At 48.6% G+C, this 27,588-nt stretch overlaps 1 protein-coding gene across 12 annotated transcripts in view; it reads right to left on the minus strand.

Moving 5' to 3' along the window:
* EVC (EvC ciliary complex subunit 1) overlaps nucleotides 1-27,588 on the minus strand; it is a 120,615-nt gene that overhangs the window by 72,353 nt on the left and 20,674 nt on the right. For all 12 annotated transcript variants that reach the window (XM_063705189.1, XM_019025384.4, XM_063705186.1 and 9 more), the window contains exons 5-11: nucleotides 26,004-26,088; nucleotides 17,636-17,734; nucleotides 14,112-14,249; nucleotides 11,116-11,274; nucleotides 6,225-6,441; nucleotides 5,355-5,503; nucleotides 2,898-2,996 (exon numbers count right to left, since the gene is read on the minus strand). In XM_063705189.1, the coding sequence (XP_063561259.1) occupies nucleotides 2,898-2,996; nucleotides 5,355-5,503; nucleotides 6,225-6,441; nucleotides 11,116-11,274; nucleotides 14,112-14,249; nucleotides 17,636-17,734; nucleotides 26,004-26,088 (946 nt within the window). The remainder of the gene's footprint in view (nucleotides 1-2,897; nucleotides 2,997-5,354; nucleotides 5,504-6,224; nucleotides 6,442-11,115; nucleotides 11,275-14,111; nucleotides 14,250-17,635; nucleotides 17,735-26,003; nucleotides 26,089-27,588) is intronic.

Here is a 27,588-nt window from a genome sequence, read left to right on the forward strand (position 1 = left end):
GTAGGCGACGTCTTCTGCAGTCGGCAGGTGCACTTTGATTTTATCTGTCCTCAGACTGACCCTCTGCTCATTATAATAGTAAAAAACACACCTTTGGACGGAGACTTAAGATGCTAATGAGACGTGATGTATGAACAAGCGTGTACAGCTACTGTGCCTGTGCACTCAGAGGACCACCCCCCCACCGCCCTCCGCAACATGCTTACTAATAATGCTTCTTCCCACCCCCTTATGAATAATCACATAAGATCCCCAGAAAAGGGAGTTTCCCCGGTAACAGTCAAGGCTGTCTCATCTGCTCTGAATCATCTCCCAGGGCATCCTGTCTATTCTGCACCTAACTTTCAGAACATTCTTTCTCCTCTGCAAAAAATTGCTCTGTGCTGCATCCCCTTTACTGTGGTCTCTTGTTTACATTCTTTTAAACTAAAAAGACAAGAACCGAGGTTTCACAACAGCCGTCAACACTGAGCAGCATGGTTGGGGTAAGCACATCAGCACTAACATTAGAAAGCCTTTATTTTAAATCTCACCTTCCCCGCTTGCTGGCTGTGTAAAACCTGGGCAAGATACATGGGCCAGCACAGAGAGGTTATGTAACCAGCCAAGGTCACACAGCATGTTAGCACTCAGAGGAAGATTAGAACTTGGTTTCCCCATGCCCAGCCAGGGACGTGAGTCTTGACTCCTCTGGGGACAAAGTTGTTCCTTTCCTGTCTGTGGGCCCCAGGGCTTTGACAAATTGAGCTCCATCCTACCCATTTCTGGAGAAAACACTTCTTCACTCCTCATCTGGGAAGGAAGGAAAATGCAGTGTCTTCCTCATGAATCTCATGAGAATTAAATAATCAAATACTCAAGAGGTACTTAAGATAGGAGCTAGCCCTGAACAAAGATCGCCTTCTGTTTAGTTTCCTGTGGCCACCATGACAAAGTGCCACAAACTGGGTGCATTAAAACAACAAAGTTTATTCTCTCACCGTTCCGGAGGGCATTAGTATGAAACCAATGTGTTGGCAGAGCCTCACCCCCTCCAAAGGCTCTGGGAGGGGCCCTTCCTGGGCTCTTCTGGCTTTTGGTGGCTGCAGGTGTTCCTTGGCTTGTGGCTGCATCACTCCAGTCCCTCCCTCTGTCTTCAAACAGCCTCCTTCCCCGTGTCTCTATGTCTTCTCACGGCCTTCTTATAAGGACACCAGCCGTTAGAATTAGGGCCCACCCGAATCCAGTAGCACCTAACCAACTGTGCAATCTAACCAATTACATCTGCAAAGCCCTTATTTCCAAGTGTGGCCACGTTCTGAGGTTCCAGATGGACAGGACGTTTTGAAGGACACTGTTTGGACTAAAGTGTGTCTCCCTCCAAAATTCTTAGGTTGAAGCCCTAACCTCCAATATCCCATGTGACTGTATTTGGAGGTAATTAAGTAATCAAATTCTTATGTTGAAGCTCTAACCTCCAATATCCCATGTGACTGTATTTGGAGACAGGGCCTTTAAGGAGGTAATTAAGGTTAGATGAGGTCATCAGGGTGGGGCCCTAATCCCATAGAACCGGTGTCCTTATAAGAAAAGGGAGAGACCAGAGCCCTCTCTTTCATTCTCTCCCCTGCCCTCCATTCTTCCAAGCACAGAGAAATAACTGTGTGAGGAGGCAACGGGAAGGCAGCTGTCTGCAAGCCCGGAAGAGAGGCCTCACCAGAAGTCAATCCTGTTGGCACCGTGATCTCGGGCTTCAGCCTCCAGAACCTTGAGAGAACGCTTTTCTGTTGTTTAACCCACAAGTCAGTGGTATTCACCACGGCAGCCCTAGCAGGTTAACAGAGACATGACTGACCCCAGTGCAGCTCCCATCCGGGTGAGGAGTTGCACTTCCCACCACTGCATGAGCTTCTCCCTGATGGGGATGCCCGCTGACTCCTTGTCCACTTGGGCCTGGTCTCATCCAATGCTTGGCTCAGCAATGTCTCCTACAGGCTGCTGTCCTTGACGTCACCTTCACCCAGGAGCCCCTTGCCTCTCCTCTGCACTCAGAAGCAGGGAAGCTGTCACTGGAGACAGTGTGCCCTGGGGTGTTCCGAGTGCCAGCTGCTGTCTCGGGGCCCCACACACAGTCCTCCTGGCACACCATGAAGAAGAATTATGACTGTCCCCATTTCACAGATGGGGAAACTGAGGGCTAGAGACCAAGTGATGCTCCTGTGGTCACGCAGTGAGGAAGCGGGGAGCCAGGACACAGACCCAGGCCCTCTCCTCCTCCCAGTGCTGCCAACACCCACTTGTTGATTCCTTCATAGCCAGGTGTCCACACTCCTGTCTTTCCAACAACTGAGGATGCTGCCTGAGGCAGGGGCTCTGTCTGGCTCAGCATGGCATCCTGTGACTCCTGCCCCTAAAGAGGGCTCAGGTGCCCTCTCCTGCTCTCTCAAAGTCACCCTGCAGGGCAAGCATGGCCAGCTTCACCTCCCCACCCCAGACCTGCACACGGTTGCACAGGGGAAAGAGGTGGTGTGGCATGTGATCTCTGACGTCCCCATTTCAGCCCGGAACCCCTTCTTCATCACCACTTTACACTGATGACACCCAGAAACCCTGGGCCTATTTCTCACCTGGGGAGAACGGATTTCCAAAGAGCTTTGCTGACAGGGATGTTTGGAGATAAGAATCCTCAGCACCCCAAAAATGGACGGTGCCTCAGAGAGGACCAAGGCCAACCACCTCGGTTTCTGATGTGGGCAAGGAGGATCGCATGGAGGGGACACGGCCTGCGTGGATCACCGGCCAATGAGTGCGGGGTTGGACCTGAACCACCTCTGGGGTCCCCAGCCAGGAGGATGTGAGGTTCTCGCACACACACAGACCCTGGGGCTTCTCTGCTGGTCCCCACAGAGGCCATGTACCTGGCAGAGTGCAACCACAGCCTCGGTGGCTCTGACATTCTCCTCGTCCTCCAGGTCACACTGCATCAGCCTCTGCCTCTCCAGGACCTCATGAAAAGCCTGTGAGGAAAACAAGAGCTGAGTCTGGTAGAAACATGCAGGGTTTTTTTTTTTTTTTTTTTCCAGAAGGTTCTCCAACCATCCCCTGCATCTCAGGTTAGAAAGAAGGATGTTGGCACCTGTATTACACACAAGGAAACTGAGGCATGGGGCTGTCACATGGCTTTCACAGCTGATGCCAGGGTCAGCAAATCCGATTTCCAGGAAACACCACAAACCACCATGCTTTTGTTAAACCCAGGATGAGGAGGGGCCACTGGGCCACTTCTGTCACTCCTCTGTCCTGGCCGCAGCCACCCAGACATCACTTTCTGACCACCCAGGCCATGGGAGACCCACTGATGGGAACCCAGCAGGGGTGACACAGACTGGCGATTGGAGGTCAGTGCAGTCAGCAACCAGCCAGGCCCCACTCTGACCACGGGGTGGAGGCCCTTCCCTGAGGACCCCAGCAGAGCAGCAGGAGACTGGGCTACCCCGGGCATCAGCAGGGGGAGACCCAGCCAGCCCTAAACAGAGCATCAGAGAGGGGTGAGGCGGGGCAGCAGAGGGGCGAGGCGGGGCAGAAGGACAGAGGAACAGACCCTTCTCAGGGAAGGGTTGCAGGAGAAAATTCCCTGTTGGGGAGATGTTTCAATGGAGTCTCTAAGGACAAGGAAGGACTCCTTGGAGGGAAGATGGGGAGCCAGGCTCAGCGAGCAGCAGCAGAGACCAGGAGGTAAACCCCGGAAGATCTTTGGTGATGCTATGGGCAGGAGGTGAGATGAGAGAGAATGGCGGGACTGGAAAAAGGTGGGTGCTGAGTGTGTACTGGGAGCCTGGTGTCGTTCGTTCATTCTCCCACCCATTCCATCCTCCTTCCTTCATTCGCTCGTTTGCCCATTTGTCCATGTCCTGGTTCATTCATGCACGCATGCGCTCATTCACCCTTCCCTGCCTGCGTCCCACGTGTCCTGAACGCCAGCGCTGAGGCGTTCCGAGGACTGTACCGAGACCCTGGGACACCGAGGTCACCCAGGCACTGTCTCCACACTCTGGACTCACACTGGGCTTTGTGACATCAAGGACAGGGGCCCAGAAATATCCAAATAACGAGGAGCTGAATAGCCTTATCTTCCTCTTATTTCAAATGGGTCTCAAAGATAGAAAAACCTACCCTACCCCTTTGTGGCAAATGCAGAAGCTCCAAGTGTGGGCCTCGAAGAGGCTCCCTGGGTGAGGGAGGCAGCTGGACCAGGGACCTAGAGGCCTGTCCTCTGTTCTCGGGGGACCCCTCCATTGGCTTCTCACTGCAGTGGTGCCACCACCACCAGGTTGGCCCCCAGGGAGAGCCCCTGGGCCTCTATTCTGGGCTGAGCCTGGACCCAGACATGGTGCCACCCACCCCTTGGCAGAACTGAGATGTGCTGTACCAAGTGTTGACGGAGGGCAGGCGGACCCAGGCAAACAGTGAGGCTGGGGCTGCCCCTTCCTTGGTCTCACTGAATCCTAACAATGCTGTGATATAGGTGCCATTATGCCCATTTCACAGATGTGGAAGCTGAGGGCCAGAGGGTAAGCAACATGCCCAAGGTCACCCAGCTATTTAGTGGCAGAGTCAGCACCCAACCCAAGTGTGGCTGGCCTCAGCGCCCAGTGCTTAACCAGCCTGCAAGACGGTTACGGACAAGCTGGTGCTCTCCCAGCCCCACTGCCCATTACTAGTGAAAGCAAGCAGAGCGAAACCAGAGCTTGGTGGTCTCTCTGAGAACTGGCGAGTCCAGGTCCTTAGAGCCTGCACTGGGGCCAGCTGACTCCTTTTCCTTGGAGGGTGACATCTTGCTTTTTGTCCTCCTTCAGGTCTTCTTGTCCCCTTCTCAGGCAAGATCAAGGGTACCTCCGACCTTGGCCACCTCCTGGCCCTGACCACTCAACCCCACATGCAAGGCTGGGAACTCCCTTCCTTCTCCTAGACTTGCAGCCGACCCACAAGGGCCCTGTCCCTGGGTGTGTGAGCCTGCCTTACTCTCCGGGACTTGCTTGTCCCCTCTGGGCCACACATTGCTCCCTTCACGCCACTGCCACCATCTGTGTGCTCCTGCCATGCGTCTGCACTCTGCCAAGCTCTCTACGGATCCTACCCCCTCCTCTTCTCAGCAGCCCAGTGAGGGCAACACAACTCTTATCACCAGCTTACAGTCCACTAGGACCCTAGGGATGTAGGGGCTAAGGGACTGAGATTCGGTCACTCAGCTGACACATGGCAAGTAGGGAGATAACCTCATGCCTGATGAATACCTCCGGCGTCCCGTGCTCAGTCACGGGAACAGAGCTACAACTGGCTCACCCACATGTGCAGAGGCTGGGGATGTGAGTCACCTTGAGAAACTTTTCCGGGTCAGCAGTCGGCTGGGCCTCAGCCAGGAAGCTTCTCTGTTCCTCCTCTTGGGCCAGCGTGAGTTTTGCCGTTCCCTCCACCTGGTGAGCCAGAGACGCCTTGACCAGGTCTTTGCCTCGCTGGACAAACTCTGGGATTGAAAAAAGCCACAGCACAGGAGGTGACTCTGTGAGCCAGACTTTCACTGGGGACCCTCATGCTTTCTCCTGTCTGGAGGTTGGGGAAGCTGGTGTCGGCTGCAGAGATGGTGCCCGCCCTGCCGGTGACAGACCTGGGTTTCTTTCTGTAGGTCCCACTAGCAGTGTGACCTCACCTAAGCCCAGATGCCTCTACGTCTTGAGCCCTGCCCCACCCCCACCCCAGGGTCAGCCTTGGGGCAGGAGCATGTGTGGGACACACGCGCGGCTCGCCTTCCTGCCCCACACGCTGGACCATGGCCCACCCTCACCCACTCTGCCTCTGAGCAGGGCCACATGACTCCAGCCGCTGGGCGACAGGGGCCACTTTGTGTAAATTTCTAGTGTGAGACCCTTCACCCTCCTCTGTCCCTCTGCAGTTCCTGGTGGCTTTGCTGCAGGACATGGGGACTCAATCAGCCTGAATCCCTGGTGAGTGAGTGCAGCAGGTGACCCCTGCCCTGGGCAGTGGCCCTCATGGACTCTGCTGTACAGAGAAGGGAAGAGAGCCCCAGAGAGCAGCCCAGTGACCCAGTCCCTAGGGCAGAAGCAGAAAGGCAGCCTGTGCCCGGCATCATGGGCACACTGCCCCAGGCTGCCAGCCCTCTCACTGCACAGCCCCAGGGACCCAGAAGGCCAGTGTTGTGGACCACGGCACCCATGCCCATGGCTCACCCCGGCTGAAGCGCTCTGCCTCCTGCCAGAAGGCCTTGTGCTGCTGCGTGAGAAGCTCCTCCTTCTGCCGCCCGGACAGCTTCCCCTCACCAGCCAGCAGCTCCAGGCCGTGGGAGATGGCAGCCAGCCGGCACCTGGTCTCCTCCTGGACGTGCAGCTTCAGAAACTCAATCACTTTTGCCATGTGTGCCCGCCCCATCGTCCTCTCCAGGGCGTCCTGCAAAAAGAAACACACAGGACCATAGCTGGGGTGTCCTGGGAACCACCAGGGCATGTTAATTAACAGCTGAGAAGAGGCCACCAGAGTCATTAACTAATGGCACTGCCTGGGAGAGCGGAGCTCAGAGGAATGAACTCCCCTTCTCCTTCATGAGCGAGATCTGGGTCGGCCCCCGAGGTGGGGATTAAGTGTCTCTCCTAGGGTGCGGGGAGCTGACGCAGCTTAGCATGTAGGCACTTAGTCACCAGTAGCGCTCCCCAGAGGGCCACCCTCCTAGGAGGGAATCCAGATTTACAAACGGTCAAGGAGGAAAAGCCACCTGGCTTATAGTCATCTCCCCTGGCCAATCTGGCCCTGTGGCCCCCACAGGGCTGTGGAGGAAACGCAAAGTGCCAGCAGTTCCTGGCTTTTGTTAGAGGCCCAGAGAGCCTGACTGCTGAGGACGGCCGAGATTTTCAGGGGAATGATTGGCTTCCAACACGACTCCCCGCAGTCAGATTCTATAGAAGGCCCTCCCCAGCCCCACCTCACCATTTCAGGGACTCTCAGAAAAGACAGGGGGAAATGTCAACCTGAGGCAGCCAAGGGCCCTGCACACCTGAGAGCAGCTGCTTGTGGAATGAGAGTAAGGGGGAAAGGAGGAGCGGGCGGGGGGCCTTGGCATCTCCCTCGGCACAGACTCTGCACCCCCCACTCCCAGCCAAGCCCAGCTCAGGCCTAGGCACCTCTGTGCTGGGCCGAGGCCACAGGCCAGTCCTGCTCCCCAGCCTCCCATCTCTGCCCCATGCTCTAACCCCACCTCACAGACCAGCAGACCTTTCAGAGATGCTGATGGTTCTGTCAGCCATGGCCCCAAACCCTCCTGTTGCTGCCCTGAGATCAAGTCCAGCACCCCAGGCATGGTGCAGGAAGCTCTGTGGGGCCCTGTCCTGCACACCTGCCTGCTCCCGGCTGCCCAGCCTCTGCACATGCGGGGCCTTCCTTCTGGAACACCCTCACTGCCTCCTTTCACTCCCCTGCCCAGCCAGGTCCTTCTTGTCCTCATGGGTTCTGTGGCCCTTCCCTGCTTGTCCCCACCCTCACTGGTCCCCTACTCTGTTCTCCACTGCCCCAGGGCTCCTGTCTTCGAGGAGGTGATTGTGAGGGGCAGTCCCAGCCTGGACTGAGAGCCCTTGAAGACAGGGGCCAGGCCTGAGTCGCCCATGTCCCCTTGACCAGCCACACTGTGCGCTGAGCTGCACTGGCCTCTGTTCCCACAACACAAGACTAGGGCAAGAACATTCCCCAGCGATGGACAAGGACGGCGAGGCTCATTCCAGCAGCCCGTGACCCCTAGAGGGTGCAAGAGGATAAGCGGAGGTGCCGGGTGGGCCGCGGGAAGGGCGGCTCTGGCCACCTCTAAAGAGCATGTTGAGAACCCAACACAGGCTGGCTGGGGTCGGCAGTGGTGGTGCAATCGATGTGCTTATATTGGAGGGAGGATGGAAGTGGAGAGAGTTGCGTGAGAAGAGGGATGTGGAATGGGGGAAGGGGGCCCTGATGTGCTCTGAGTGTGGCTGAGTCAACAGTGCCAGGCTCAGACTTGGCTCCCAGGACCTGAGCACAAGCTCCTCACCTGACCCTTGCCACACAGATTTGACATGAGGATTAAGTAAGTCAAAATAGGTCAAGCATTGAGAACAACGGCCAGGGAACAGTGAGCCTCCCTGAGTGTCAGCTGTTTTCACCATTATCTACAGCCAGTCCCCACATCTGTCTTGGCAGCTGTTTTTTTTCCTGTGAGTCTCAAGAAACTGAATCTGATGACCGTCAGGGTCCCTTTGAAGGGCTCTTCCAGTTTTAATATTTACAGATGCACATTCCAGCTCCAAATGCCCAGGCCAGAAAGATGGGATGCCACTCTGGGAATTCCAACTCTTCTGTGTTCTGAGATACGGAAGCCATCTTTTTCCCCTTTGGTGCCCGGTATGCAGGCATAGTGAATCCATCCCTCTTCTATACAAACATAGACTGTGTAGCCCTGTCCATGCATCATTACAGTAATTTTTTGTTGTCTATTTCTCCTGCTGACATGTGGCCTGCAGGACTCTAATGACTAACAAGTACTGAATGCTTCCTACGTGCTGGGCTCTGCTCTAGAAACTTTACATACTGCCAAATCTTTAACACCCTCAACTACCCTGTGACAGAGCAGGTGCTATCATAGCCCCCATTTCACAGAAAATGAAACCAAGTCACAGAGAGGTTGAATTATCTGCCCAAGATCACACAGCTAACGAGTGGCAAGACTGCAGTGGGAGCTCCAGTTTCTTCCCTGAGCCTGCATTCCTAACCTCTGCAATATGGTTTCCATTAACAGCATGTGGTACACAGTAGGTGCTCATTAAACATTGGCTGAAGGACAGTCATGCTGTTGAACTGGATGATCCCTTTCCTTCTTCCTATTTGAAAGTTATTGGCTGATACTCTGGCCAGAGTCAGCTAAGGATGTATTTTCTTTTTTCTGCATCAATATCCTGCTGATAGCAAAAGAAAAAAATATAGGAAGAAAAGTCTTTCACCTTTGCAGAGCATTAATGAGTCAGCAGCCTTATCAAACTGAAATCCAATTCAAAGGGGCTTGGGCAGCAAACCAGGAAGCTTCAGGCCCAGGCTCAGAGATGTCATTAGAGAGGACGGAGATCTTAGGTGGATCACTGAGTGGGCTCCTTATCTGCGTGCTGTGAATAAAATATCTTCCATGCCTATCTTTCGGTAGTGTTGACAGAAAAAAAGGCCATGTGTGTATATACTGAGAAAAAGCATATGAACTTCTCAAACAACTGTGTGGATGTGGGGGTTTTGTTAAAGTGCAGATCCTGCTTGGGAGGGGTGGAGGACAGGATTCTGCACTCTAACCAGCTCCCAGTGTTGCCAATGCTGTGGTCTGTGGATCACACCTGGAGGAGCAGAGCGGATTGGGAGAGGCATGTGGTGTGCAAGGGGAGGCAAAGATCCGTTGAGGCTTGGCTCTCCCACGGGTCTAAGGAGCTGAGTCTGTGCTAAGGGCAGGGCGGCCACTGCAGGGTTCTGAGCTGAGCTGCCACACGGGCTGGTGCACAGGACAGGGAAATGGGTGCAGGGCAGCATCAGAGGGCTCGTTCCCTGGGCCTAGTACACACTGGCGCACACAGGATGAGCCCAATGTGTACCAAGAGGAACCCAATGGTGACTGGGGTGTTAGGAGTCACTCAGCATCTAGCCAGGCCCTGTCTGTGGCAACTCTTAGCACTATTATTTTATAAATAGAGGAAGAGACGCTCAGAGAGGTTAAGTAATGTGTTCAAGATCACACAGCTCCAAACAACAGAGCCCAGAGTCAAAGCTGGATTCGCAGATTTCTCTCCCACGGGTGTCCAACCCTTTGAATGTGAGGACTTTTTTTGCTTATCTGTGGTTGGCAGGCTTCACAAAAATAAGCAGGGACCTTTTTTTTTTTTTTTTTCGCTCATCAGCTATCGTTAGTGTTAATGTATTTTATGTGTGGCCTAAGACAATTCTTCTTCTTCCAATGTGGCCCAGGGAAGCCAAAAGGTTGGACACCCAGGCACCAGGGGTTTGTATCCCTGGCCTCCCGTCAGAATAGTTCAGGGAGTTTTAAAACCCACAATGCCAGGGCCTCCACTGCAGGCCAATCATATTAGAACCTCAGAGTGAAGGCCAGGAAAAGGCATTGTTAAAGAACTCTGCAGGCAAAACAGGGCAATCAGGAAAGTAAATCAATGCTCTGTCTACACCAGTGGACGTCAACCCCAGCGCCCACCATCGTCATTGGGGAGCTCTAAAAACCCCAATGCCCAGCCAGGTTGCATCCCAATCTGATTAAGTCAGAAACTCTGGGATGGAGACCCATCTGGGGCCCAAGAATTAGTACTTTTTAAAGCTCCCAGATACTTTCAATGTGTAATTTCAGGTTTAGGACCAGTGTTCTATGCTCCAGTAATACTGAGCTGGCCAGAGCCTTCACTCATTGGATGGATGGATGGATGGATGGATGGATGAGTAGGTGGATGGATGGGTGGATGGATGGATGGATGAGCAGATGGATGGATGGATGGGTGGATGGGTGGACGGGTGGATGGGTGGACGGGTGGGTGGGTGGACGGGTGGGGGGGTGGATGGGTGGGGGGGTGGATGGGTGGGTGGGTGGATGGGTGGATGGATGGGTGGGTGGATGGATGGATGGGTGGGTGGATGGATGGATGGATGGAGGGATGGATGGATGGATGGATGGATGGATGGATGGAGGGATGGATGGATGGATAAATGGGTGGGAGGGCAGATGGATGGATGGGTGGGTGGATGGATGGGTGGATGGATGGATGGATGGGTAGATGGATGGATGGATGGATGGATAAATGGGTGGGAGGGCAGATGGATGGATGGGTAGATGGATGGACAGGTAGATGGATGGATGGATGGAAGGGTCAATGGGTGGATGGATGGGTGGACGGATGGATAAATAAATAAACGGATGAATGAATTTACTGTTGTTGTTGGTTTTTTTTTTTCCTGAGGCTCTATATAACCAGCTACAACATGAATCTGTTAGATTTAATGATGTCAAGCCTCGGGATTCCAAATCTCTAGTCTGAATATCTTTATGTTCCCTCCCGCCCCCTCCAGCATTACCAGAGCCTGCAGCTCCTGAGAATCGCACAATAGCCCTTCGGCTGCAATCATTCTTTCCGTCAGAGTCATCATGAGCTGTCGGGCTTTGGAGCTGGAACACTTAAACTGGTCCACAAGAAAGTGCTGGATGTTTGCCATCTGTTTCCAGAAAGCTTCCATCTGTGAAATGAGCACAAGCAGCAAGAAGTGAGGGGAAAAACTTACTTAACAAAGCCAAACGGTGCGTGCTCGGGAATTACAATTCACACCTTATCACTAACAAAGATTCTAAACAATTCTACAATTTCAGTGAGTTCATCTTGGCAACAATCACATTCTACAGTGAAGTTCTTTCTGGTTCCATTGTCTGGTTCCAGTGTCAGTCAGTTTTGCAATGGTGTTTCAGCAGACACGAGAGCACTGCTGCTAAGGAAAGAAAGCAGTAGCTTGTCTAGCCTACAGACTCTTGCACAGGTCATTACAGCTACCTAGGGGCAGATGAAATGTGACAATGTGCTCATGGAAGCTTTGGGAATTTTAAAAGGGATTAAATACTTCCTGGAAGTAAAAGCATAAACAGATGTTTAATTATTAGTTATTGTCCTAAAAGTGCAAAAGCTTAATATGGCAGAGAGGATGCTGACCATGAAAACATTTTGCTTTAAAATCTTCCCTCCCCTTCATTTTATCAGGAGCAGAGCTGGGAATTCCCAAGTGGCTTAGAATGCAGGAGGTTTAATTGCATCATCACAGCCAGTCAGAGCTCTAAGGACAATGACACTAGGAATCAGAACAACTTTCCCTCAAGGCCCGCACGCTGTTCGCCAGGCTCTGTGCCTCACACATTTGATATCATGATAAAGTATGTATCTGGAGGTGTAGGAACAGGCTCGGGGGAGTTAGGTCACTTGTCAGAGGTCATGGACCCAGTGAAAGCCAGGATTTGGTTCAGGTCCATTTAACTCCACGGCTGAGGTTGCCTCCATCTTGGCTCAGCCTCTGAGAGGCTGAAATGGACACTTCTGGCTGGACCGGGCACGGGAGGGGGCAGGGGTTAGTGTCACCAGAAACCCATGCTGATTTTGTTGCTGTGACTCAAGATCATGAAACTCTGTCAGCCTCAACTGCGGTGTTGGTCTGGCTCTGCCAGGAGGAAGCCTGCACCCAGATGAACACCCCTCATCAATGCGGCTTCCCATCTCAGGGCCCCATTGCCTCCCAGTAAACCCCATACATGCTGCTGGTCTGCTCCTCCTCTCATCCCTGCCAGGAGGGACCTCAAACCTGCCTGGCACCCTCACGCTCTCACCCTGCTCTTCCCCTTGGAGCCATCAGATGACCTGCCTTCCACCTGCCACGTGACTGCAGACTGTCACCCACCAACTCTGCACAGCCCGCTCTGCTTACAAACTCCTGATTCTCTTGGCGTCCATGACATGATTTTCTCCTGCTTCTGCAAAGCCCATCCAATTCCTCCTCTGCTTTCTTGTCCCGATTCTTCTCATCCCCTCCTCCTTGAATATGGGCAGGATCCAGGATTTGGCACCAAAGCTCTTTTCTCTTCCCATTTTACACACCATTTCTAGGCCAGAGATCACCATTTTTGGAGGTCACCAATACTTTGGAGAATCTTACGAAAATTCTGAACCCTGTCCCTGAGAAAGGCAGACATGGACAAGATACTGCACACAGCGTTGGGGGTTCTGTGGACCACCGGAATCCAGGCTGGCCCTCTTCCTTAGCATCCTGGCCCACAGTTCTAAGAACATTCTGGCCCTCCAAGTCCTCTAACCTGGGCTCTCATGGAGACCCTCCATCTCCAAGCCTCTCCTCTCAATATTGGACCTATTCAGAGGACAGGAGCATTGGCTCCCTCCTTCCCATGAGCGTCTTGCTCTGGGGCGCTTATTTCAGCAGCACTGACCCTGGACCCCCTCCTCCTCCCCACCTGCCGCCCCATGGTAGACCACCATAGCTTCTCTCACACGTTTCCTCACCTCTCCATCCTATTGCAGTTGCCTTAATAAAGTTCCTGCTGGATTAGCCCAGTAGCTCTTCACCACCCTCCACTCAGTGCCTGGGCAGCCCTTCTAAAGCAGAAGCTGAACCCAGCCACCCCCTGCTTCAAAGCTTCAGTGACTCCCACCTCGCTGGCATAAGACACTCCCACCTCGCTGGCATAAGACACTCCCACCTCGCTGGCATAAGACACAAGCCCTCTGGCCAGATCCCTCTGGCTTTACCTTACCTCAACTTGCTCTCAGCCCTCTTCAGCTCCCATCTCTGCCCCACCACTGGCCAGCACCCACACTTCTCCCAGCCATCCTCTCCATGGTCCCTTCTTCTACGGAGGCTTTCCTAAGCCTGGGGTAAAATGAACTCTTCCCTCCACTGTGCCTGCCTCGGGCCTTCTCCTGTGCTTCCTTCTATCACAAGACGTGTCACTCTGTGAAGCCCTCATCTGCTCACCTGTTCATCTCTCCTGGCCTCTCTCAGGCAGGGCCATGTCTAAATGATTTCTGAGTCCCCAGTGCTCAGCACAATCCCTGGTGCAGAGCAAGTGCCAAGGACATGTTTGTTTAATACATAATGTATGAACAGGGGGTGGTGGAACCCAAAAGAAAAGAAAAAAGATGTTTCAGAGAAGCCATTCTGTCTGGAATTTAAAACTTGCTTTCACGAGTGATGCCTAGCAGCTTTCTTCTACTCTATTCCAAAGGGCAGTGATGACATCAAGGGTTATAGCAACCTTTGCTTTGAATGATAAAAAGACCAATCTGAAATTTAAATGAGGATAATTCATGATATAAAAAATAAACCTCCCTTTGTGAATCTTTGCTGCTTAATTACTTCTTCCCTATCACTTAGCATCAGAAACTGGATCCTGCCTCTAGGGCAGAATGCGATAGGGGAGTTCAAGCATTAGGCACACTTCTAACTATCATCTCTCTAATTTAGCCAATTTAACTGTTTTAGAAACCAAAATCTGTGTACAGGAAAGAAAGTCCGGCACGCACATTATCGATTAGCTGTTCAGAGTATTCTCTCTCCTTCTTTTCCACATCAGCCAGGGTGATGTACTCAGAGTCACCAGCCCCCGACATTTCTGTGTTTGACAGTTTGATCTGAAGTCCCTTTTCTAGTTCCTCCAAATCCTGAAGAAGAAAAAAAAAAAAAGCAAATAAACAAAGAAAAAGTTTAGCGTGTCTTAAATTCTAGAAAAATAAATGCTTTTATTTTTCACATTTCACAAAATATTTTTAAACAATAGTTAAATGCTCTGGGGGTTGTTGTACATGAGGTTTGACCCATTTTCTCATTAAACATAGAGCCTCAAGAATAATGGATTATTTTCCTCTATATCCTCCCTCAAAAAAAAAACTAGACCATACTTTAAAAATCAATAAAATAGTATCTTTCAATCATTATGAAGTCCTGGAAAATATCATGACATCCAGTGGGTTGGGAAGGAATGTTTCTTTGCTCCTCTTCTGGTTTTCCGGGGAAAGAACACCACCCCAGGGCAGGAAGTGGTGTGTATTTGATTGGTTGGTTTAAAGGCCAGAAACTTGCCCAGCCTCTTCCTGTTTGTGATGGGCCAATCAGGGGAGGCCATTGCTCTGGTGTGATATCAGCCTAGAGTGAGCTGGATAGCCAAGGCCCTGTTTCTGTGTGGGGAAGCCTGAGGCGGCCCAGCATTGCCTGTGACTAGCTAGGCAATTGAGTGAATTCTGGGATTCAGTATTAGGAAGCCATGATAGCTGTGCACCTAAGCCATGTCGTCCAAGCTGGCCTCTAATCAGTAACAAAGCTACATTTCTATATCTGTCCTCCTGACTCTCTCAAATGATTCTGAACTCAGGAAGGAAAAGGTGAGTCCTAAGTATAGACTCACAAACCCCAAGATAGTGTGTGGGAGGCAGTTCTATTTTCTCTATATTCATTGTCACATAGCCAACAGTGTGGCATGGGTCAAGGTTCACTAGGAAAAATAACATTGATATAAACTACTATTGAAGACCCAAGCTGAGGCCATACGTGATTTCTAATCCTCACGGCATCTCTGCAAAACAGAAATTATGACCCATTTCCAGGTGAGAAAGCTGGTTTATGGAAGGTAAGATAGTTTGTCCAAAGACGCCCAGGCAGGAAGGGGCAGTGCTAGGCTTGTCCTTACTCTTCCAAATTCTGGGCACTCCTTGTCCTCTTCTGAAAGTTTTAAGGTCATTCCAAGTGTTAAATGAAATTATGCATTTAAATCACTTGGCTAGCCTATCTCAACAAATAGCAGCCACTATTATAATTAACATGCTTGCTTAAGTTCAGACAGCCTTGTTTAACTGGTAGAGATGGAATTTGATCTGATGTCTGCAGACTCCAAGGCTCTTATTCTTTCTATTATAACAGACAGTATTGTTCCATTATTACTAATACCATTATAAATGTCATCGTCATCATTATCATTTTTGCCATTGGAAAGTCATTTGAACTCATGGAGTCTCAGTTTCCTCAGCTGTAAAACAAAAATAACAATGGCCACTCACAGGGCTGTCATAACTATTAAATGAAATAATGTGTGTCAAGCACGACATGCACTGCCTGAGGACCATGACCATGGTGGTGATACTGAGGATGACAGTGAAGACGATGATGTCCTTCCTCCTTCCTGGGATGCAGTGAGTCATCCTTCCTCATGGAATCCAGTGGAGTAAAGAAGAAACATTCCTTCCCAAACCCCCAGATCTCACGGTGGTGGGAACAAGGACGATGACGATGACAATGAGGACTCTAATGAAGGTGAAGGTAGAGGTAGCAGTAAAGATGATAAAGGTGGTGATGGTGGTGCTGATGAAGATGGTGATGATGGTGATGATGGTGGTGCTGATGAAGACTATCACAACAATGATGCGATGACGATGGCAGTAATGAAAATGATGACAATAACAATGATGATGATAATGAAAATGACGGCAGGGGATGATGAATAAGAGGCTGGTGATAGTAGTAATGAGAATAATGATGACAATGTTGGTGAGGATAAGGTGAGGTAGGAGACTGGCAGGACTTGTTTTCTGATCACAACCCTGCTGATCAAAACAGGATCTGGTCCAGACAGAATAAAGTGAAGAAACTGGCAGGAACCAGTGGATGGTGATGAAAGTGATCCCTTGCTGCCCTCATTGCTCATTAGCATAAGACACTCCCACCAGCACAACCACAGATTACAAATGCCATGTCAACAACCCAAAAGTTACCACCCTTTTCCATGGCAACAACCGAGAAGTTACTGTCCCCTTTTTAGAAAGTTCTAAATAACCTGTCCCTCAATTTGCAATGAACTGTCCTTTCATTTGCATGTAATTGAAAGCAGGTTTACATGAGTATAAATACAGTTGCCAAGCATCCATATGTTACCAACTCTGGGCACACTGCCTATGGGTTAGCCCTGCTCCGCAAGGAGTGGCACCATTCACTAAAACACTACTGTCTAACACCACTGGCTCTCCCTTGAATTCCTTCCTAGGTGAAGCCAAGTACCCTCCCAGGCTAAACCCTATTCTGGAGCTTGCCTGCCCTGCAACATTGGTAGTGGTGATGGCAATAAGGATGGTGATGATGATTATGGTGGTAATGAAGATGATGATGGTGGTGATGGTAGTAATGAGCATGCCATTAATTACAACAATGATAAAAATGATGCTCATGATGATGGTAATGAGGACACGAGGATGGTGATGGTGTTGGTGATGACAGTGGTCATGAGGATGATGATGATGGTGGTAAAGACAAAGAATGATGATGTCAGTGGTGACAATAGCAAAGATGATGGTGTTTATGGTGATGACAACAATGACATGATGAAGAAGAGAACTGTGATAGTAACAGTGGTGGTGATGGTGATACAAAATAAAAGTGGTGGTGATAATGAAGATGATGATGATTTTGGTGGTGGTTGTGATAATGAGGATGACAGCAGCCATCACATATTCACAGCCAACTATGACATTGCTAGGTGTATCATACACATCTCTCTTATCCTTTCTGCACTCTCGCTGAACAGGAATTATCTCACTACACAAAAAGGAAACTAGGATTCTGAGAGCTTGTAAAAGATAAAGCCAGGATACCAACCTCAACCAGTCTGACTCCAAGCCCTGACTCTTCGCTGCGCATGAGACAAAATAAACTTTCCATAAAAGACTGAGAATAGAATACAAAGTAGTATACATAGCTATAACCAATAAACAAACTATGTCTTTAAAAATATCCCAAATGTGTGTAGAAAAAAACATTAACAGTGACCGCCTTTGAGTAGTAGATATGACCAATATTATTCTCTTTGCTACAAATAGTACTCCAAATTTTAATACACTTTTTAAATATTTGTATACATACTTTTATATTTCACTATACTGTGTTGAAAAGTATATATTGTAATAAGCTATTTTATACAAGAAAAAAATTTTTGCATCATAAGTTGTATATATTATAATAAACTATTTTTAAGTTACCTTGAAACATAGGTTGAAGACTTACTTACGTTTTCTTGTTTTGAAAGGATCTTCTGGTATAATTCATCATCTGACTTCTTTTTAGGAAGAAGGTCAAGGAGGCACATTTTAAAAATCTGAATAAACATCTATTGCCAAGAAAGGAAAGATAACAAAAGAAAAGTTTAATCAATGGTATTTTTGGCTTTTGCTTTCTGTTGTCTCTTCTCCCTCCCTCCCCCACTGCCTCTCTCCTTCTTTTCTTCTCTTTCACCCTCTCTTCACGTATATTTTTTGCTGAAGGAAAGGAACTCAGATTATAAATCATGACAATGGCCCATAATGCATTACATTTTCATGAAGCTTCCTTAAAAAGCTTCCTTTCTTCCTCATGCATGTATTCAACAAATATTAAGTGCTTACTCTGTGCAAGGCCCTCCACATCCCCCATTTCCATGTGTGAAGAAAATATAAAAAGCAAAGGAGGGTTTGCTTCTTTGAAGAAAGAATCAGCGGGATAGTTGTATGGAACTGGAAATGCAAAGTTATCCATGTCAGTCTCCTGTTTCAATGGATGGAGATATCCTTTAAACTAGGAAGAACCCTCCCATAAGTGGGGATACCCAGGAAGTACAGAGGGGGCTGTATCTGCAATTTGTTGATCTATTCACCCTTGTAAGACATCTGGATTATTTCCAGTTTGGGGCTATTATGAACAATGCTGCTGTGAACATTTATGTGAACGTAAGTCCCCATTTCTCTGAGATAAATGCCCACAGATGCAATTGCTGCGTCTTCTGGTAACTGCAAGTTAAGTTTGATGAGAAATTGCCAAAACGTTTTCCAGTATGGCCGTAGGTACCATTTTATATTTCCATCAGCAATGTATGAGTGATCCAGTTTCTCCACATCTTTGCCAGAATTTGGTGGTGTCACTATTTTTTATTTTAGACATTTTGACAAGTGTGTGGTGATATCTTATTGTGAGTTCAACTTGGATTTTCATGCTGGCTTAATGACATTGAACACCTTTTTATGTGTTTACTTACCATCTATATATCCTTTTTGTGAAATACCTGTTCATGTCCTTCCCATTTTCTAACTGGATTGCTTCCTGTCTTCAGCTGAGTTTCGAAATTTCCTTATCTGGTCTAGGTACTAGTCCTTTGGCGGACATCTGTTTTGCAAACGTTTTCTCTCACTCTGTAGCTTGTCTTCTCATCTTCTTAAAGAGGTCTTTTGCAAAGCAAAAGTTTTTAATTTTGATGAATTCCAGTTAATTTTTCCTTTTGTGTGTCATGCTTTTGGTGTCAAGTCTAAAGACTCTTTGCCTAGGTCTAAATCCTGAAGAATTTCTCTTATATTTTTTCTTTTTCTTTCTTTTTTTCTTTTCTTTTTTTTTTTGAGATGGAGTATCACTCTGTCGCCCAGGCTGGAGTGCAGTGGTGCAATCTTGGCTCACTGCAACCTTCACCTCCCGGGTTCAAGCGATTCTCCCGCCTCAGCCTCCCAAGTAGGTGGGATTACAAGCATGTGCCACCACACCCGGCTAATTTTTGTATTTTTAGTAGAGACGAGGTTTCACCATGTTGGCCAGGCTGGTCTTGAACTCCTGACCTCAAGTGATCCACCCACCTCGGCCTCCGAAAGTGCTGGGATTATAGGCGTAAGCCAACCATGCCTGGCAATATTTTTTCTAAAAGATTTATAGTTTATTGTTTACATTTTAGCATGTGATCCCTTTTGAATTAATTTTTGTATAAGGTGTGAAGTTTAGGTTGAGGTTCTTTTGTCGTTGTTATTGTTTACGGATGTCCAATTGCTCCAGTACCATTTATTGAAAAGCTTATCATTCCTCCATTGAAGTGCTTTTGCCTCTTTGTCAAAGGTCATTTAGATATAATATGGTCATTTAGATATAATAAGGCATTTTCTTTTTCTTTGGTGAACCGGTAAGGCTTTTTTTTTTTTGAGACGGGGTTTCTCTGTGTTGCCCAGGCTGGTCTTGAACTCCTGAACTCATGCAACCTGCCTGCCTCCACCTCCCAAAGTGCTGGGATTATAGGCATGAGCCACTGCATCCCGCCTGGTAAGGCATTTTTAAATGCAGGGGTTAGCAAACTTTTTCAGTAAAGGGTGACACAGCAAATTTTTTTTGGCTTTGCAGGCCATATGATCTCTTTTGCAACTACTCAGTTCTGCGGTTGTGGCATATGCCACACAGGCATACAGGCAATATGGAAAAGAAGGACATGGCCAGATTTGGCTCAAGGGCTACAGTTTTTGATCCTTCTTTTAATGGATTAAGGCTTGTTAATCACTCTTCTGGGCCAGCCTAATGTATGTATTATATATACTATCACTTGATCTCCATGGCATGCGGGGAGGTTGGTACCATCTTCCGCATTTTACAGATGAGAAAATGCCCAGCAACTTGCAGGGGCCACTTGCCTCCTGCCACACAGCCGCATGCGACAGAGCTGAGATTTGAACCCAGAATTCTGCCCACCAACCTTCATTATATTTGCCAATGACAATGAGCTCTAAGGAGAAAGTGGTGTCCTGGCTTTCTACTCAATGAAGACTGATATGGTATAAGATATAATAACATTATTTTTGCAAGATGTTAGTTTCGAGTCTACTTTCTTCCTGACCCCAAATAAATCAGTAATGTTTACAGCCCTCATCCTCTCCCTTTCCATAGTGCCAACTTTGAGATAGTTATAGATTCAAATGAAGGTACAAAAATAATACAAGCACACCATGGAGATATTGTAGGGTTGATTTCAGGCCACCTCAGTAAGGTGAATATCACAATAAAGCAAGTCACACACATTTTTTGGTTTTCTAGTGCATATAAAAGCTATGTTTACACTATACTGTAGTCTAAGTGTACAATAGCAGTATGTCTAAAAAAGTACATACCTTAATTTTAAAAATACCTTCTTCCTAAAAAATGCTAATGATCATCTGAGCCTAAGATGATTATTAAAAAAAAGTTGTTGGGCTGGGCGCGGTGGCTCACACCCGTAATCCCAGCACTTTGGGAGGCGGAGGCAGGCGGATCACGAGGTCAAGAGATTGAGACCCATCCTGGCCAACATGGTGAAACCCCGTCTCTACTAAAAATGCAAAAATTGTCTGGGTGAGGTGGTGCGCGCCTGTGGTCCCAGCTGCTCGGGAGGCTGAGGCGGGAGAATCACCTGAATCTGGGAGGCAGAGATTGCAGTGAGTTGAGATCTCCGTCTCAAAAAAAAAAAAAAAAAAAGTTGTAATCTTTTAGCTGGTGGAGGGTCTTGTCTCAATGTTGATGGCTACTGACTTATGAGGGTAGTGGTTGCTGAAGGTTAGGGTGGCTGTGGCAGTTTCTTAAAATAAGACCACTCTGAAGTGGGCCACATCAGCTGACTCTTCCTTTCACAAAAGATTTCTCTGCAGCGTGCCATGCTATTCGATAGCAATTTGCCCACAGTAGAACTTTAAAACTTGGAGTCAATCTTCTCAAACCCTGCATCTGCTTTATCAAATAAGTTTACATAGTATTCTAAATCCTTTTTGTCATTTCAACAATGTTCACAGCATCTTCACCAGAAGCAGATTCCTTCTCTAGAAACCACTTTCATTGCTCATCCATCAGAAGCAGCTCCTCATCCATTCATGTTTCATCATGAGATTGCAGCAGCTCAGTCCCATCTTCAGGCTCTACTTCTAATCCTAGTTTTCTTGCTATTTCCACATTTCCAATGACTTGCTCCACTGAAGTTCTGAATCCCCTCAAAGTCATTCATGAGGATTGAAATCAACCTCTTCCAAACTCTTGTTAATGTTGATATTTTGACCTCCTCCTATGAATCATGAATATTCTCAATGGCATCTAGAATGGTGAATCCTTTACAGAAGGTTTTCACTTTACATTGTTCAAATCCTTCAGAGGAATCACTATGTATGGCAGTTACAGCCTTAGGAAATGTATTTCTTAAATAATAAGACTTGAAAGTTGAAATTACTCTTTGATCAATAGGCTCAGAATGAATGTTGTGTTAGCAGGCATGAAAATGACATTAACTTCCTTGTACATCTTCATCAGAGCTGTTGGGTGACCAGGGGTTTTGAAAATGACCAGTAACATTTTGAAAAGAAGTTTATTTTCTGGGCAGTAGGTGTCAATAGTGGGCTTAAACCATGCTATAAACAGCTGTGTTGTGATCCAGGCTTTGTTGTTCCATTTATAGAGCACAGGCAGAGTAGATTTAGCATCACCCTTAAGGGCCCTAGGACTTTCAGAGTGGTGCATGAGCACTGGCTTCAACTTAAAGTCATCTCCTGCATTAGCCCCTAGCGAGAGAGTCAGCCTGTTCTTTGAAGCTTTGAAGCCAGGTATTGACTTCTCCTCTTTAGCTATGAAGTCTTAGATGGCATCTTCTTCCATGACCATATTGTGCTATTTCATCTGCACTGAAAATCTGTTGTTTAGTGCAGCCACCTTGCTCAATGATCTTAGCTAGATCTTCTGGGTAACTTGCTGAAGCTTCTCCAACAGCACTTGCTGCTGCTTCACCTTGCACTTTTGTTTGTTCTGGAGACAGCTTCTTTCTTTAAACCTCATGCTCTGCTAGCTTCAAATTTTTCTTCTGCAGCTTCCTCACCTCTCTCAGCACTCACAGAATTGAAGAGAGTTAGAGTAATGCTCTGGATTAGGCTTTGGCTTAAGGGGATGTTGTGTCTGGTTTGATCTTCTATGCAGACCACTCAGACTTTCTCCATATCAGCAATAAGGTTGTTTTGCTTTCTGATCATTCGTGTGTTCACTGGAGTAGCACTTTTAATTTCCTTCAAGAACTTTTTCTTTGCATTCACAACTTGGCTGTGTGGTATAAGAAGCCCAGCTTTCAGCCTATCTCAGCTTTAGACCTGCCTTCCTCACTATGCTTCATAATTTCTAGCTTTTGACTTAAAAGTGAGAGACACGCGACTCTCTTTCACTCAAACACCTAAAGGCCATTGCAGCGTTACTAACTGGCCTAATTTCAATATTACTGTGTCTCAGGGAATAGGGAGGCCCAAGGAGAGGGAATGGCCAGTTGGTGGAGCAGTCAGAACACACACAACATTTATTAATTAAGTTCGTTGTCTCATACTGGCGCAGTATGTGGTGTCCCCAAACAATTACAATCATAATGTCAAAGGTCACTGATCACAGATCACCACAATAATCGTGAAAAAGTTTGAAATATTGCAAGAATTACCAAAATGTCACACAAAGACATGAAGTGAGCATGTGCTGTTGGAAAAATGGAGCCAACAGACGTGCTGGATGAAGAGTTGCCAAAACCCTTCAATTTGTAAAAAAAAAAAAAAATGCATCTCTGAAGCGCAATTAAGTGAAACGCAATAACGCCAGGTGTGCCTGCACAAAGTGCTGTGTGCTCCTCCCCCAGGGGTGGCTCTGATGTCACCATGGTGCAGTATCAAAACTGGGAAATTGCCATTGGTTGAATACTGTTGTCTACAGACCTTCCTCAGTTTTCACCCATCTTTATGCACATTTACGTGTGTGCATGTGTGTGTGTGTGTGTAGTTCTATGCAATTTTACCCCATGTATAGATTCACATAAGTGCAGCCACAATCAAAGTAATATTCCAGCACCATGAGAACCCCCTAGTGCTGGTGCTCCCCTTTATTTAATCTTCCTCCATGCCCCAAATCGGTTCTCATCCTGGCCACTCTGTTTATAGAGGTTACACTCCAGCTTCTGCCTCTTGGACAAGCCCAGAGCCAGTTTCTTCCTCCTCAGGGCCAGCCAGGGAGCTCCAAGCTTCTGGGATGCATGAGGGTCTCATGTGGTCTGAATAACTTCTGAACCCCAGCTCATCTCTACCAGGGAAACAGAGGATTTAGGTCTCCAGGCAGCACAGCTCCCAGCGGCTCACCAGGTTCTTACAGTCCCAGCACACGACAATAGAGTTATGCTCCCCAGAGCAGGAAGGACCCTGCTGGGAAGCAGCTCTCTCAGGGCGGTGCCAATCACACGTGCAACACATTTCTCTTGAGCACCTTTGACATGCAGGCTGCAGGGCCACACCTGGGCATGCAGGGGCCTTTCACTCACACAGACCTTGTCCAGGTCTGATTCTGCCATCACCAGCTGTGTGACTTTGGGCAAGTGACTTAACCTCTCTGAACCTCAGGTTCCTCGTTAGTGAAGTGGCATGTAAAGCTTCAAAGAAGTAAAAGATTTAAAGCACTGAGCCCACCAGAGTGTACGTGCAGAATAATCACTCCTGTGACCATGCCAGCCACACAGCTGTGATATGGAGCCCAGAGTTCTACCCACAGAACCCTCTCAAAGCAGGGCAGCTTGACTTCCCAGTAACTCCATATAGCAATAGCTGAAAGGATACTTTATTTAAGCCTTTCCTAAAGTGGCCCAGAGAGGTGAAGCAACTTACCCAAAGTCACACAGCTCCTAATTGTCAAAGGGTGGACTAGGGTCCAGGACTGTCCCTTAATCCAGTGCTCCTGGAACTTCCCTGGGTTTCCGCCCACGAGACTCCCTGCAGGGAAGCCTGACCATCTCCCCAGCTCTGCATTCCCTCAGGTGCCCCCTTCACACTCACGATGCTTTGTCACAGGCCTTTGCCATGCTGCCTGCCACTGTTTATTTTGTGACATCTGTTTACTGCCCTCCCCATTGCCCCAGAGAGTGGGCTCCACAAAGGCAGAGGCTGCCCCTGGTGTCTGACACCGTGCCTGGCAGTGTGCAGAGGCCACACCCCCGTGCTGGATGGTGAGTGATGCTGAACACTCCCTCCAGGACTGCAAGCTGCTCCCTGTGGACACTCGCTGGCTGTGGGGCGAGGCCAGCCAGGACTACTCTGCTTGCCAACTGGACAGGCTCTGAGCCCAGAAACAACTGGTCCTCCCAGGAAGCATGGAGCCTTGGGGAAAACAGCCAGGGCCAGGTGTACCTCACTGAGGAAGGCTGGACACAGGTTGCCTGGTGGCCCCCATCCAGGGACCTCCATGGGGCTGGGGATAGAGGGGGTGAAGGGCCATGCTCTAGTTCTTGAATTCTAGCATATTTACGGTTTCAAACATTGGCACCCGTTTACGAGGCCAGTCAGTCCTGCTCACACAGAGCCCAAGCTTCTTCCAGGCACATCCCCAGTGTGCTATTCTTGTTTTTTGTTTTTTGAGACAGGATCTCGCTGTGTTGCCCAGGTCGGAGTGTAGTGGTGTGATCGCAGTTCACTGCAGCCTCCATCTCCTGGACTCAAGTGTTCCTCTCACCTCAGCCTCCTGAGTAGCTAGGACTATAGGCACATACCACTGCACCAGGCTAAGTGTTTTTTTGTTTGTTTGTTTTTGTTTTTGGTAGAGACAGGGTTTTGCCATGTTGCCCAGGCTGGTCTCAAATTCCTGGGCTTCAGCACTCCTCCCACCTCAGCCTCCCAAACCCTGATATTATAGTCGTGAGCCACCATGCCTGGCCTCCAATGTGATGTTCTTGCTCTTCTCCAATTTGTAAGAGTGCCCTGTAGACGTATCTGTTTGTCTGTCCACCTCTGTTTCTAGCTCTCCTCTTTCTCTCATCTGCCTTCTCTCTGTAGGGTCTCATTCCTCATTCAGTAATTCAGAGAATGTGCCTTATGGAGAAATAACACTTTTTTTTAACCCCCGTGATCTTGATGCCTGAATAAACCCACCGGGGTTCTGCGGCTAAAGTGGGACTCGTCTCTCTGGCTTCCCATAGCTCAGGCCCGTGGCTGATTCAATCAGAGGCCAGGTGCATCTGGCAGAGACTAATGTTGTTTTCCCCACATCCACAGTTCTGAGTTCTCATTCATTCAGTCAAGAGAACACATGGCCCCATAAAAAGGTACTGAACTTCTCATCTCAGTGCCACTCCTGCAGCTTTATAACTTTGGGTAAGTCCTCTGCCCTGTGCCTCAGTTTTCTCACCTGCAGAGTGGACATGATAATGACACCTGCCCCTCTGGGTTGTGCTGAGGTTTAAGTGTAATACTCCTGGGACCTAGTACATAGCAAGACTCAAGAAAATTCATGCTCATAAATATTCTTATCATTATTATCATTCCTTTAAACATATTGTTCTCTTTTAAACATCTTTTATCTCTATCTCCAGCAGGAGGTGTAACCCGGGAGGAGGCACTCATCTTTCTGCTGAGGCCCCTACAGCTCTGGTTAAAGTCAAGGCCATGCCCCACCAACAGGCGTGAAGTGCTTTTCCATTTTGTGGCTGGATGGCTGACAGCGCCGCTTTCCCCCACCTCACAGCGGCTCTGTTTCCACTGATGTCTGCCTCTCAAGGGTCTCTGGGACTCACTGCACACAGAGTCCTTGTCTCCCAGCTCCTGTCCCCATGAAAAGGAGGGAATGCGAACATCTCCACCTACCATATGCTTTTCCTGCCTCAGTGCCGTGTCCAAATGCAGCAGGTCTTTTAAGTGAAGGCTGTAGATACACAGGTCGACGTCTACACTGCAAAATAAAATGAGAATCGGAAAAGACTTTCAGGGTATCGGAAATGAAGAGTAAGAATATTGGCATGTCCCTAATCAGTACAAGCCACAGCACACCCTGCCTCAAACTCTCATTCTGCAGCATGCTGAGGTCCTTATGCTCACTCCAGGTTTATAAGAAGGGATCAGATGAGCTGTTTGAAACCAACTAATGGCCATAAGAGAACAGTTGGCGTCAGAGACATAGGTGCATGGGACTTCCAAGAGAAAACCAACGGAGAGAGGGAAGGGAGAGAAATAAAAATGACGTTTCCTGAGTATTTTCTAAAAAAAAATTTATTTACTTATCTTTTTAGAAACAGGGTTTTGCTCTGTCTCCCAGGCTGGAGTGCAGTGGTACAATCACGGCTTACTGCAGCCTCCACCTCCTGGGCTCAAGCAATCCTCCCACCTCAGCCTCCCGTGTAGCTCGGACTACAGGCATGCACCACCATACCCGGTTGATTTTGGATTTTATTTTAGAGATGGGGTCTCACTATGTTGCCTAGGCTGGTCTTAAACTCCTGAGCTCAAGCAATCCACCCATCTTGGCCTCCCAAATGTTGGGATTACAGGCATGAGCCATGGTGCCCAACCTCAAGCATTCTCATGTCTATCACCACGTGTCATCTTTCCTCGGTGCCTTAGCAGAGACATTCTCATGCCCATTTTACAGATGCAGAAACTGACTCAGGGAAGAGAGAATCAGAGAAATCAAGTGACCATCATAGGGTCAACGGGGGCAGATACATGGCAGAGTGTAAAAGTCTTTGACCTTTTTTCCCTCATAGGCAAATGCATTTTAAAAGATGACTCTCCCACCCAAACCGTTTCAAATCCTCTAAGTCCCAAATGCTGAAAGAAAGCCGTTCTAAGCCAGGGCTGGCCAGTCCAAGAAGGCCCCTCTTCAATGAAGTCCCTTCTGCCTGGGCCACTTTCAGGCTCAAGGTGCTGAGCCCAGTCTTTTTGCAGCAGCCCTGAGCAGAGGCTGTGCCCTGGATCATCCCACCTCTTGGACTCAACGGAATTTTGGAGCAGACAGAGGCCTGAGGCCTGGTGTGTGAACCTGCCAGACTGAGTTTCTTAAGCCCCTACCACGTGCGGAGCCCTGCGCTGGGTTGGGTCAAATCCGGCTCCGTCACTCACGGCTGTGTGACCAGCAAGTCACGCAGCCTCTCTGTGTTTCCCTTTATTCTTTGTGAACTGGAGGAAATGACAGTACCAACTTCATAGGGGTGTTAAACGGAATTCATTCACTCATTGATTAATACTTACTGATTGCTGAACTTGTCCCAGGATCCTCCTCACTGGGCAAAATCCTCATGAGATCATCAATCCCTGTAAAGTGCTTAGCACTCTGCCCGGTACTCAGAAGTACCCACTTAATCAACTTCGCCAGTGGCTGGGAGCACGCCAGTGATTAAATGTGGCCTCCTTGTCATCTCTCCCCGGGGCTCAGGCCTGACTCCATAACCCCAGT

This window comes from Gorilla gorilla, chromosome 3 (genome assembly GCF_029281585.2).
Source record: "Gorilla gorilla gorilla isolate KB3781 chromosome 3, NHGRI_mGorGor1-v2.1_pri, whole genome shotgun sequence".
Lineage (NCBI taxonomy): Eukaryota > Metazoa > Chordata > Mammalia > Primates > Hominidae > Gorilla > Gorilla gorilla.